This window comes from Aulostomus chinensis, chromosome 3 (genome assembly GCF_037954235.1).
Source record: "Aulostomus chinensis isolate RoL2024-O1b breed Wild chromosome 3, RoL_Achi_v1.0, whole genome shotgun sequence".
In the NCBI taxonomy this organism is placed as follows: Eukaryota; Metazoa; Chordata; class Actinopteri; order Syngnathiformes; family Aulostomidae; genus Aulostomus; species Aulostomus chinensis.
The window spans coordinates 12,425,293-12,438,505 of NC_141322.1; the positions used below are offsets into that span (position 1 = coordinate 12,425,293).

The window sequence follows — 13,213 nt, forward strand, 5'->3', positions numbered from 1 at the left end:
TCAGTGTGAGAGTGGCTTACCAGGAAATTGAGGAACACTGTGAGTAGGCTGAAGAACACAGCCATGGCAGAGAACCCAAAAATGAGGAGGGGTTTCCTCCCGATGCGTTCAATCACTAAGCCCTGGAGAAAGAGAGAGAGCATACAGCAGCACGATATTAGACGTACTCCCTGGAGCGCTTATGTGAGAAAGCTGCATGTGGGGTTGTTTTTTTTTTTATGACACATCCAATTACCGTCATAAAGGCAGGTGAAATACGAAGACATCTTATGTGTATCTCATCTATTTATGTAAATCGAAGTTATATATTCTGACAACGCAGTGAGGGACGCAAAGATACAACCTATAATGAAAGCAATGATTTTCCAAACGGGGAGCACATCTCTATTGATTGATTCCTTTTTTTTCCCCCTCCAACCTTTGCTTCATTCCATATTTTCTGGCTTGTTTAGCTTTACTGTGTTTTCTGTGATACTCATGATTTGTGAAGTTCTGTGCTGGAAATGGGTCATAGACTGGAAATAAAATGGCCTTGCCACGAGAAAATCACATTACAACGCATTGTACATGATTTATCACGTCACGTATAGAAGGATACGCACATAAAGATTTAGTCACGCACCCACTCTGTGCCTAAAGGTTTGTTTTTTTTTCACCTTAGCCAAAGCCGGGTTTATATCAACCAGTCATATCAGTGCTGAAGTGAATAGCAAGTTTTTTATAATGAATTTTGAATTTGGCAGGAAAGTTGGGGTGATTCTCAGTTCCATTGCCTTCATAGTAAGTAAGCCTTGTTTGATTTGTGGTATTGTCTGGCTCCTTTCCATGTCATAGTGTGATCATTCTCCAAAATACGTCAAATTAACAAAGTGATCTGAGTATAATGTGGAAAGCTGTGTTTAAAAAAAGTGTATGAATTCCATAAAATGCACGGTCAAGTAAGACCTAATTTTCCACTGCAATCACAGCACTGAAGCCCTCCGGGAGCCAAGGTAAAGACCTGTGTACAATACTTCTATGGCTCATCAATTATTTCACATGCATCTCTTATTCTCCTCCCGGGTGCTTTTCTATGTGGTCATACTGTAGATGCAGCGAGGGACATGAGATTGAGGCAGGAACTATCCACAGCTATCTTTATGTTTAAACTGAGCTTGAAGCAAAGCCAGAGCTGCATGATCTTCAATCACGGCCTCTGCAGTGCACGTCTCACCTCACCAAGCCAGTGGGATTTGATGGGGCTGTGGAAAAGGTCACTGGTATTTGTCCAGTATGCATCCCTGTACCACTGATCTTCTCACTGGAAATACCGAAGCAAAGATAACACGAGGAGATTCTCTGTGCACATACTGCTCTGTGGCTGTGCATGTGGCCGTATCTAAAGGTAGAGTCCGAGCATTTTCCTTAAAAAAACAGACTCATACAAAATGAATCCGGCTCAATTACGACTTGTGGTTCTAGACATGTGTGGTGGTGACAGTGTCTGCAGAGCTGCTGCTGCTGCTTTTTCAGGATGTTGCCTCTACTTTTAACTGCAGCTGTGAGAACCCTAATACTTGTGGTGTCTGATGTGTTTATTTTTTTTTAGGGGGGGGGGATAGTGAACCTCGCAACTTTTGTGGCTGTTACAGAGTGAAGACCTTCGGATTGTGACTAGGGCTGCAACTACCGACTATTTTAATAGTCGACTAGTCACCGACTATTGAAGCGGTTAGTCGACTCATCGGATACTTTTTTCTTAAATTTAGCATGAAGTTGATTTAATTATGTGGCAGATGATAATTAACACAATAAAGATGTGTACAATGAAAAATACATCTTTTATTGAACATACTGCGGATTCGTACAAAAATTAAATAAAAATGTCCTATCGAAAACCAATTAGGCACAGTGTTCGGACTGCATGTATTTAATTTAAAATACGTTTGTCAGGCACAGTCTGGCATAACGCTCAAGCTCGGTTTTATAGCGAAAATACGCTGATAAAATGTACAATGAATGTCATAAAAACCGTACTAGCTTGAACGTTACTTGAATCTCACCGAGGCGAGTCAGACTCCGTTTCGTTCAACTGCCCGACGGGCTTCTTCAAATGTTCCTGCATCACCGAGGTCCTGCCATGACACCAAGGTCTGCTTTGCAAACTTTGCAAGTAGTCTTTTTATTCGCTGTATCCAGGTTAAAATGTTCCCAAACTTTAGAAGTTTTGGTACGCGTACCTGATGTTGACGCCGCCATTTCTGTATGTTACCGCTCAGCGACAGAGACGCTATTGCGCATGCGCAAGTGTCGGCAGAGATTATAATACAGTGAGATGCCTCACTCTATTGGAAAAACCCCTCTGGCGACAATAGTCGACAATGGAATTCATTGTCAACCATTTCTATTGTCGATTTTTGTCGACAACGTCGACTAATCGTTGCAGCCCTATTTGTGACTATGTTCAGGTTTTGGTTGGACGTACAGTTGTGATGGTTGAGGGACGGGAAAAGGAAAAAGGGGCTCATACCAATGACTTGCCCCAAGAAAGTTAGTAAAACCTACTCGATGAGTATGTGCTGTGTCTATCTTCACACATCCCACTGGCCCTGAAGGCAGAGGACATTTTCCTCCCAGACACTATCCACCCGACAACACACACACACACACACACACCACCACCGACAGCAAAACTGCAGCTCATTAAGATCTCTGAAAGTGTAAGAGAATGAATATTTATGAGGCTGTGTGTGTATGTGTCTGTATATTAAATAGAGTGGGACATAAGGAAATGACTGACAACTGGAAGAATGTGTGTGTGTGTGTGTGTGTGTGTGTGTGTGTGTGTGCGCGCGCGTGCGCGTGCCCGTGTGCCATTACCAAGCAGGGATGGGACCAGAGAGACTGAAGATGGGTCCACTTTTCTAATTTGGTTTCAGCGAATGTCCTAGTGTTATTAACTCTAACTTTAAAGAAGTAATATCTTCTGATGAAAAAGAAAAAAGAAAATCAAAGCCATCCTAATAACATCTTGCATATTACATGTTGAAATATCTCCAGGAATTGATTTTAGTCACACAGAAATCAATGAATTACTGATTATAGTGGATTAAAAGGCACATTTCTCACAACATGAATAAACAAGCCAATATCCTCCTTCTCTGCAGACCAGTGTTTTCAGCCCTCATGGTTGACAGGACTAACATGTCTAGTCATTTTTCATCACATCAAGGAGGAGATGAGCCATTAAAGACAACTGGCCACAGCTTAGGGCACCACTGGCCCTTCACACAGTCTCTGCAAGCTGAGGCAATGGCTGCACCAGGCAGTTTGTTACATAATTACTAGGGGTGTAACAATTCATCTATAGATCAATGAATTGATATCTATTCCTACTATTCAACTGCATTAATGTGTGCTCGGCAAGTGGCCTTCCAAACGACATGCTGTATATGGATTAAAAATCGTTTTAAATGGTAGAGAATCGATTAAATCGATACTGTGAAAATGTACATTGGATTTAAGCACGGCAAACTTGGGTTTTTGGCGCTTTTAGACACGTTAAACATTACTCGATTGAGTCTGCCTCAAATCTCAGCAACAACACAGCATGGCAGATGGCAGAGGAGAGAGAGAAATTTTCCAGCCATCGTTTCGGTCAAGTGCATGGAAACACTTTGGCTTTTACGAAGACGGAGGAGTTTAAAATAAGTCGGTTGCTGTTTGTAGAACATGTAAATGTGAAATAAAAAACAACGGCAACACGACTGATCGGTTCAACCACCTACTGAGGTGCCATGGGATTTGGCACCGGCCGGCCGACCAGGACCGTCCAGGCAACTCCTCCAGTGTTACCGCTGCTGCAGCAGAGCAAGGGAACGCCAGCTCAGCAGGAAGCTCAAGTGTCGCTAGTATGTTTACAAAGAAACTCTGCTAAAACTCAGCTTGGGCAAAAGAAATTACACAAAAATTACAAATCCAAATATCCATTATTTTAAACCTGATTCCCTTAAAACAAACAGAAGAGATCTATGAAACTTCGCCTGAACTGTCCAGTATCCAGGTATTTATTTCACAGTCAAAAAAGTTGAAGTTTTGGCAAGAAGTTACTGAATCGATTTCAAGACGCTGAATCGAATCGTGTCGTTCTAAATGAATTAAAATCGTCCTTGAATCAAATCAGCAACCATGAATCGTGATTCGAATCGAATCGTTGTTAAAATGAATCGTTACACCCCTAGTAATTACACATTGATTCTTTGATCGTTTTCACACTGGTGATAATGAAACTGCAAATCAATGTGCAAAACAAAAAGGATAGTACTGATGTGGTTGCACTAACCATCTGCTTTACAATGTTCCTGGCTGCAGGTGGTCCACATCAGAAGAAATTATAACTTCTTCCCATCAGAGGAAGTCATTTGTGGATACATTTTGTTGAACGAGTTTTTCCTTTTCTTCAACTGGAATGTAATTTACCCTTTACCTGGAAAATTCAAATATGACTGAAAAACGGGAAAAAAAATGCATATGCAAAGCTAAAAAAAAAACTCCCGTCTCTACACAAATGTCAAACCAGAAAGTCAAACAGAAGGTCATTTTTATATTTGATGATAAGATGTTTGTGTTTCGATGTGAACTAACCAAAGGGCTGCCGAGAGTGACGACAGAGCCAAACGTGTGTGATTTAATGTGGGCTGGCACACACTCCACCAGTCTTGTGTACCATCCAGCTGTATAGTGACAAGTGTGCACAGTGAAAGGGCGACGGCCCAGTAGGGCATAAAAAAAAGGGTGCAGAAGGTCGCTAGAAAGCATTCACAAAGAAATTCTAATGAGTGTTAGGTTGAGCGTATACTCAATCAAAAAACAAGTGATAAAATAGAAAATACAAGCCGCATTTAGATTCAGTCGGATGTACAATTCAGAGGTAGCATGAAAACATACAAACCAAATGGAAAGATCTAAAAGGGTCCAAATGGTCATGAACAGATATTCATTTGCCTCAGGCAACAGTAAACAACTTGACACAAAAAAATTCATTGATATCCGGAGTTGCATAAAAAGAGAGCACAAAGGAGAGGGCTTGGTGGAAAATGAGACAGGCACCTAGTGATTTCATTCCAGAGTTTCTCAGTTTCAGTTTCCTCTCCTGTGGAGGTCAGTCCGTGGTGATGGAAAGAGGCAAGCTGCCTCTACTTTCTGAATAAATTTCAATTCCCCCTTCCCATATTTTATACTGTACGTTTAAACAAATCACGACCCTTTCTACAAGAACCTCAACACGTAATTATCAAAAAGCATCTAGAGGGAAAAATCACTGAGTCCTTGGTAAATATCCTTAAAGGAGCATGCCCAAGTTTGGGGAAATCCTCATTCTCAGAGCCAAAAAAGCATGAGACCCATCTTCTGAGCTGCACAGAGTAGCTCCTAGGAAACCTGTTGATCCAGAGCGAGTCTGCAAACCACCTCCTCCGCAGCACCAGTTATCCTCACCCCGTTCCGGAAACCTATCCGAGTATTGTACTTCCTGCCATCCACCTCCTACCTTCACCACCTGCTATTCCGGAGGTCCCTGGTGACTCCTCCGGGAGGTTCCATTTCCATCTACTGGCTTTACTCCACCACCAACTGTGTCTATCCCCCAAGGGGATTCCAACCTACCCTTTTTTCTCTGTCGATGCAAAGGTGTTACAGCTCAGCAAACACTCCTAACTGCCAAACTCTTCCTAACACAATTAATATGATTTCAAACTTCCACTCAGTCGCTCCTGTGCATGAAGCATCTTGTATTATTTTTAAGTTACTTGTTTGCTTCTAATGTGGTGTTCACTATAACATTCCACTATAATAAATACTCAGTTACAGCAATGGCCTTTCCCAGCAGCCTGCAGGCAAGAGGCGGGGTTCACCCTGGGCAGGTCACCAGTGAGTTGAAAACCAAAGTCTCTTAAATTGTGAATGATCACTACTTATTAAAATTCATGTCATCACTATCATTCATTCTCAATTTTTTTAATACTCAATTTAACATTTAGTCACAAATCAAGAAAATGTCAAAAATGTCATGTTACGTTATGTTGAAGATAGAAAATCATGTCTAGAACTTCTCTTTGATGCAGATGTTACTCAATGACAGACAGACAATGAAGCCTACTTGTGGAGGTTCATGTCCTTACTTCAGTCTTTTTACAGTAGGGCAGACTGGTCACTGCAGTGAGAATACATCTTTATCTCCTAATATAATATCAAGTGTCATATAACATTATCACTCCGATAGTCTATCTGTGGTTTCAGCAAATCAATCCATTAGTAACAGTCTTGTTCTTTCTCATCTGTAGTCGTAGAGCAACTTCCCTCAAGGTCATCAGTGTCATGTGGTGAGATTCAAAAGTGTTAGGAAATGACTTTAAAATTATTCCATAGACAAAAACAACAAAAAAATAGTTCTTGCATTGCATAAAAGACAATGTTTTCTATTACCGTTCAAAAAGGAAAAGAGGCAGACAGCTTTCAGGGAAAGATTGTCTTTCTGCATTTATTAGGAGGCAGCTAAATGACTCAGAGGGGTGTTCTCACTGCCGAGGATCCAAAGTAAGCTCTGCTGTACTCATGCTGAGAGGAATCCGAAAAATAGATAGCAGCCCAAACAGGGTATAATTAAATGAAGAGGCACGACAGAGAGAATTCCCTACAGATATACTGCCTGGTACGCGGCTGTGGTTGTATTACACCTGTACATGATGACCTGACAATCCTTAAAACTGACAAAAACTACAGAGTTTGGTTTCTCTAAAATAAAGAGATTCAAATGCGGGATGTTACACTTTTTAAATATGACGTTGGTCTTTTAGAGGCTGGTAGAAAATGTGCAAAAGGTAAGACTTGTTTTTTTTTAACTATTGCTTTCTGTCTTAAACTGCCTGTACTTGCAGCAATTTCCTTGCTTACATGGGTACTCGCTCAGTACCGCGGGAACAACCACCCCCCCCCCCCCCCCGATCTCAATTCACATGTAAAGGTTTGTGAGTACTGTGACAAAGTCTGTCCACAGACATCTAAACCCTTCCTCTGTGGTAGTTCCTGCTACATCATCTCCAGGGCACAATCACATACACGTGCGCACGCACACACACACACACACACACACACACACACACACACACACACACACAGATTTACTAGGTGAAAAAAATACACAGCAACACCACCCCGGTGTCGCCGAACTGACTTTCTGTGTGCAACGTAAATGTAGTCTCTGATTTTCTGACACACTGACAAGCCAATATTGGTAGAAGGGTGAGATATCCAGCAGCTGCATGAGGGACTCAGCTCCCGCAGTCATAGAGCTCTTTTTTTGATTGAATATATTGTATACTTCAGGAAGAAAAGCTGTATACTGATCTTATTTTATCATGGATTTCATCATTTTGAGTTGTTACTTCCCATTTTTATGTCTTGCGACGGCGTGTTGCACAGAGCACAGGGAGTCAATCAAAACGCTCCGGAGTGAAATGCAACAAGCTGGCAGCTGTTTGAGGCCATGTGCTCTGCTCGGCCGCTTGTCTGACCAGCTCACAGTTTCTCTTAATCAATCAATTTTGGCAGGAACATAGCTGGCAACTATATTGTCAGAGACCAGAGAGATTCAACAGCCGCGCCACATATGCTATAAAACACTGCGACTGGACAGTACAATAAATCTACAGTACAATGCAGTAGTGAGCTGCCCGTGGTAGTGTTACTCTCCTGGACTGTTAAGTTTATACAGTACTTGCTTTTGTATTTCTCAGTAATTAACTTCATTTTTTTAAATGCCTTTGCTAAATGTGTTCTCTGTGCCATGCTTTTAATAATTTGATGACTTACCTCATTTTACACAAAGAATGTTACATGGGATACTCACTGAGATGATGGCAGCCAGCGTCTCTATGGCTCCTGTGCTCAGAGTTATGTAGGGGAGGACTGACTCGGCAAAGCCGGCTTCCCGTAGGATCCCATTGGTGTAGTACCAGATCTAGAGAAGATACAAAATCTTTTGCTTACGTGCTCTAATCATTTTATATGCATATACCAGTGGCTCACAAACTTTTTTTCTGATAGGACATCCAATGGCTCTGCTGGCACCACTAGCATTAATGCTGAAGAAGCAGATGGATTCAACCGTCAGGACAGTTTCTGATGCATCCATGGGTGCGGACTTACATCTTTTAGGCCATATTCTAGCATGTAAGGCAACATATTGGCCTGATTTTTTTTCCAAGCCAGAATCAAACAGTCATTACCCATCGGGTGTGTCACCTCCTGACTGCTCATGGCTCTAGTCTGCCTCAGAGTGACCTGAGTGTGGTGCCTCATTTAGGCATGAAGAGGGAGACTTATCAGAGAAAAAGATGGAGCTGGTTTTCACGAAACGCAGAGGGCAAAATCGCTGGTTCACTCAGAGAGGATACCACTGAGACTTTGGCCTTCAAACAGACATAAAGTAACTGTGCATACCCCTCTAGGAGGACTCTAGGAATCACAGCCTTAGAAACTGCAAATAATCAGATGATTGCATCTGTACAGGTGTGTTCATGTCCAACAAGTTTGTTTCAGAATGAATTCATGTTTGCTGTTGACACCCCTCACTACTGGGTTTGTTCACATTCCAGTCTGGACTGTTTTATTTTATTATTATCAAAGACGCTTGAGAGTGACATGTTGAACATTTGAGGTTTCTGAGGCCTGTTTGTCACCTGTGTAATGAACCTCTGGCTAAACAGCTTTAATTTGAATCAGCCGTCGACACATCAGCAACCACATCCACAATAAATTAACCGATGCTGTTAAATTACAACATACTTTCAGTATGTCCAGTTACACATTCAGACCATTTCAAACCTAAAACCTCAAAAGACAAACACTGCCAATACTTTTGTTGATGGGTGAGGACCTAATAGAGCACAAATTGTACTTACTAGGAAATTGTAAAGTTCAACTTCAGAGTGATCCATTAATCAATTTTTGTTTTAAACCATAACAAACACTCTTCTGTCCATTCATTATTTTGACAGGTAACAAAAAAAAGTACATAAAAAACATTGGACACTGTCTGAAGTAATTGAGCAGGACAATCTGAAGATAAAATACTGGACTCCGGCTCTCAGTCTGTGTTCCAAGAAGAGCAGATACTTCTTTCCTCACATTTCTGTAAACCTGTTCAGAACCAAAAACTGATTCACAAGGTTGAATGTAATAGAAGGTGTGACAAGCATCTTATAGCAGTCCCTGGCTAATATACAGGAGAGCCACTCCACCTCTGAGCCATGCCGCCCCCATGTATGATTATATGTTTCATTTATATAAAAAGCTGAAACATTGTAAATGTCAAGCTAGGCAGCAAGTACAATAAGAGCTGCAGCTTACAGCATTGAGGCCACAGAGCTGATAGCAGGCCATGGTGATGACGACTGTGATGAGCTGCCAGCGAACAGTTGGACTCTTCAGCAGCTGGAGCACAGAGACCACGTGTAGGTTCTCCTGAGCTCGAGCCTCCGCGTGGACCTCTTCCAGCTCCTCAGACACATCCTCTTTCCCCAAGAACCTCTGAAAGGCTGGTTCACACACACACACACACACACACACACACACACACACACACACACACACACACACACACATCCAAAATGTTAAAAATATCGAAATAAATCATGGATGGCTTAAGAGTACTAAAAGAAAAAAAAGCCATCGTGCTGAGATCAAAGTATGTATGTCATAGCAAATAATAAAAAATCCTTTCAGAATTGGATAAAAAATTAATCACTCATGCTAGCTAAAAATCCAAACCTTGTAAGATTCCAGAGGCTTTATTGCAGATCCCAGCACAACAACAGTCGTCCACATTCTAGCGTTGAATATAGAAGTGTTGTCCTCACTTGTTATAGACTTCAGTGCAATAAATTTTAAAAATAAACTTGTAAAAATGTCTAAAATCAAATATTTTAGGCAAATTTCAAACTGAAAATGATAACGTTGAGAGTCCTTCAGATGTACTTTGCCAGAAAGCACTCCTATTGATCCTGTAGTTGATACATGGCACCTGAGAGAGAAACATTATTCCTGTTTTGAACAGGTTTCTATTTGAGAGGTGACACAGAACCGTCTAAGCAGGTTGTTGACAGTCCTTCTCTACTTGACCATCTGACGGTTGTTTGAATTCCTTGAATGTGGTAAAGCAGAGGTAATGACAGTTCCTTCCTCACTTTAATCTTATCTGCTGTAGAGTCCCCGGGTTGACCTCTAGGCGTGTACAGGTACAAGACACATCCCAGAATAGTAAATTCTTCATGCAGGCAGTGACTAAAAGGAGGTCATGAGGATGTGAGAGTTGGATGCCACGGCGAGGACAGTGACCACACAGGAGGAGGAAAAACCTGCCAACTTAAACTCTGTTCCAAGATCTGCAGGGTGGCTGCTTGCTTTTTAAGACGTGAAGAGGTCAGAGACGGAGACGGCCAGTTCTAGTGAAAAAGCCATTACTCATAGTACACTTGGCAGTATGTCTAGGAAAATATATTTCTCCTGCAACTCCCAGATGTGAACTATTCTTGTCCTTTGGCTATCCCCACCAATTGTTATGCAGGAGTTCAGCCTTTAATATAATGACACACATTCTGTTAAACAATGAAGCCATCTGGAAACACGCTCTAACCTGGTGGAGACAATTACTGAGCTATTTGCTTCTAAAGATAAACTATACTGTATGACAAATATGTATCACATAAAACTATCTGCAATGGTGATAAACAAGATCACAACCAAAAGCAGCAAATCTAATCACCTTGAAGACTTGAAGGTCTTACCTCAGTAAATCATATGATCTAGAATAACGCATATAAATGAGTATTCAATTGCATCACCCTGTTGATAGACAATATGCCAACCTGCTTTAATCAAGAATCATACTGGGGTGATGTCAGCGGTGAGCCATGACAGGATATTGATGTTTATATGATGATGGTGGGGTGTGCAACTGCAGCACCATCCCTACAGAGGGAACCTATTTTATTTTCCCTGCAGGAGAACAGTGGGGCACTGCATATCAATGCTGTGTCCGGAGCCCTCATAGAGCCACTAGACAGAAGCAAGAGACAAAACAAGGAGCCTGTCATGGACCGAACAGCCTAACTGACGGCATGTGAGAAAGGAATCTACTGTAAGTTCACTGTAGTGCATTTCTGACCATGCTACTGTCAACGAACCGTGCTAAAAGACTGAAAACTAAGAGTTTTATTTTCATCATTCATAATATTTCCACACCCTATGGCCCCGAGCTTGTAAATTCCAACAGATGTTAAGGTAAGATATTTACAGTCTGATGCTGGGAGGGATAACGCAGTGTTTATAAGAGTTAGAGCAAAATAACTGTCACAAGGCTTTAAATGCTGTTGAGTCAAGGCAATCCTGAAATTAAAGCACTTTTGGTAATCACACTGACACAACAATGCCATCTCATCTTCAACCTCTGTAACCTCTAAACGGAGGGCAGAACCTCCGCAGATATACAAGTTGACAAGAGACAAGATGGGGTGCAAGAGAACATGCTGTTCCAGTCAGACACTTTGATGATAATAGGACACTACAGGGCCACCCCTCAAGATTTGTGCATGTTGGCTGCAATTTCCCTAAATGCAATGCTGTAACACAAGCCAAAAACAGGGATCTGCAGTGCAGGTCATGCCAGCAAACGTTGGCCGACAGCAGGGAATATGAGCAGGTTGTCCTTTTCCCAGTAATAACAACAATATGCTTGTTGCTTGTTTTTCATACTGATGTGCACACTTCAGAGCTGATGGAAAGGTTGAATTATGATCCTACAAGTTAACTTTTTTAATGCAAATCCCAATTTTTTTGTGATGCATTTGATTTCACTGCCAAAATGGTTAAACATCAAATAAATGTTCCCCATGTTGTCAAAGACACAACAGGAATAAGCTGGAATATATGTATTGGATAGAGGACATTTCCTATTCTCTCACCAAATTGGAGCTCCTTTTTGAACCTGTGTTGGTCAAGATTTCTTGCCCCAGTTTTCAGCTGAACCATTGTGTCATTGATGAAAGGTGGACACACAGAGTTACTGCATCCACGTTCTGTGTGTAGCAGTCAGAAAAAGATAAAATAAAATATATTCAACTACTCATACTTTATATAAATGTGACTGGAGCTGAAAATGAATCCAGAGCAAGATTCATTCATTTCATCCGCTCTCATGTGTCACACGTTTTCATCATTAACATTATCACGCCGCTGGAAGTCAAAAGTTCCGACTTGATATTCAGACCTCCAGTCAAAATAAGCTCCGGTGCATCTACTTGGGGAAACTACAACTCGCCCGGAGCAACCTGAAGTTTTTTTTATTAAGTGTTTTGGTGTGAGGCAGTCTGACTACATGCACACAGACACCAGGATGTGGGTGAGTGACAGGTCAGATCAACTGAATGGAGAGGTGTAATGACACCAAGTAAAACCCGAATGACGAGAAGTTTAACTTCGCGCTGCCGTGATTTCAGCTGGGCAAAATCACTGGACCTGGGCTTCATGGTCGTAGCGGAGTTGGGATTCTAGTTTTAATGTCCATTCTATTACACTTTTACATGTTGGAGGTTGATTATGTCAGAGTCAATGTACAGTAGAAAACCCTGAATGTAGCTCTTATGCCTCTTGAGATCTTTTGTTGTTTTGTGGTAGATGCATGAGGCTGAGGGGCATTTATGTAAAGCGCCATCTTATTAAAAATATTTTAACAATGTAATCTGTTAGTTGTTGTTGTTTTTTTTTTCATTTCCACATGCATGTTGGCCTCAGGCAATTCTGTAATCAGTGAAATCCGTTTTTTCCTCATGAGTTCCCTTTCAGTTCCGGGACACCTGTGGTGTAAGCATCCCATAATATTCTAGATAACTTATTATGTTTCCATCAGCTATTAATAGGTTATTTTTGTCCAAGACAAGTGAGCAGATGCCACCAATTCATTAAAGTTACATTTGAATGTCAAGTACTATGACATTAATGGATTATGTCTTTCGGTAAGCCATTAGTATCTTGTGGATCAGATTTAGCAAATAGTCACATGCGTCATTGATTTCCTGCCACAGCATAAAATGCTGTTCAAAGGATGTTCATAATTTTAATGACTTTTATCAGCATAAAACACTGAATTGTCCAAAAGTTCTCTGACACTGACACCAAG

The 13,213-nt window shown here is 41.3% G+C and overlaps 1 protein-coding gene across 19 annotated transcripts in view; it reads right to left on the reverse strand.

The window, feature by feature from the left end:
- Positions 1–13,213, reverse strand: part of slc2a9l2 (solute carrier family 2 member 9, like 2) — a 116,479-nt gene that overhangs the window by 44,823 nt on the left and 58,443 nt on the right. For all 19 annotated transcript variants that reach the window (XR_015112060.1, XR_015112059.1, XM_086198696.1 and 16 more), the window contains 3 exons: positions 9,388–9,575; positions 7,886–7,996; positions 21–122 (listed from right to left, as the gene is read on the reverse strand). Coding sequence is in view for 17 of the 19 variants with exons in the window: in XM_086198696.1 (XP_086054822.1) it covers positions 21–122; positions 7,886–7,996; positions 9,388–9,575 (401 nt within the window). In the remaining 2 variants the exon portion in view is untranslated. The remainder of the gene's footprint in view (positions 1–20; positions 123–7,885; positions 7,997–9,387; positions 9,576–13,213) is intronic.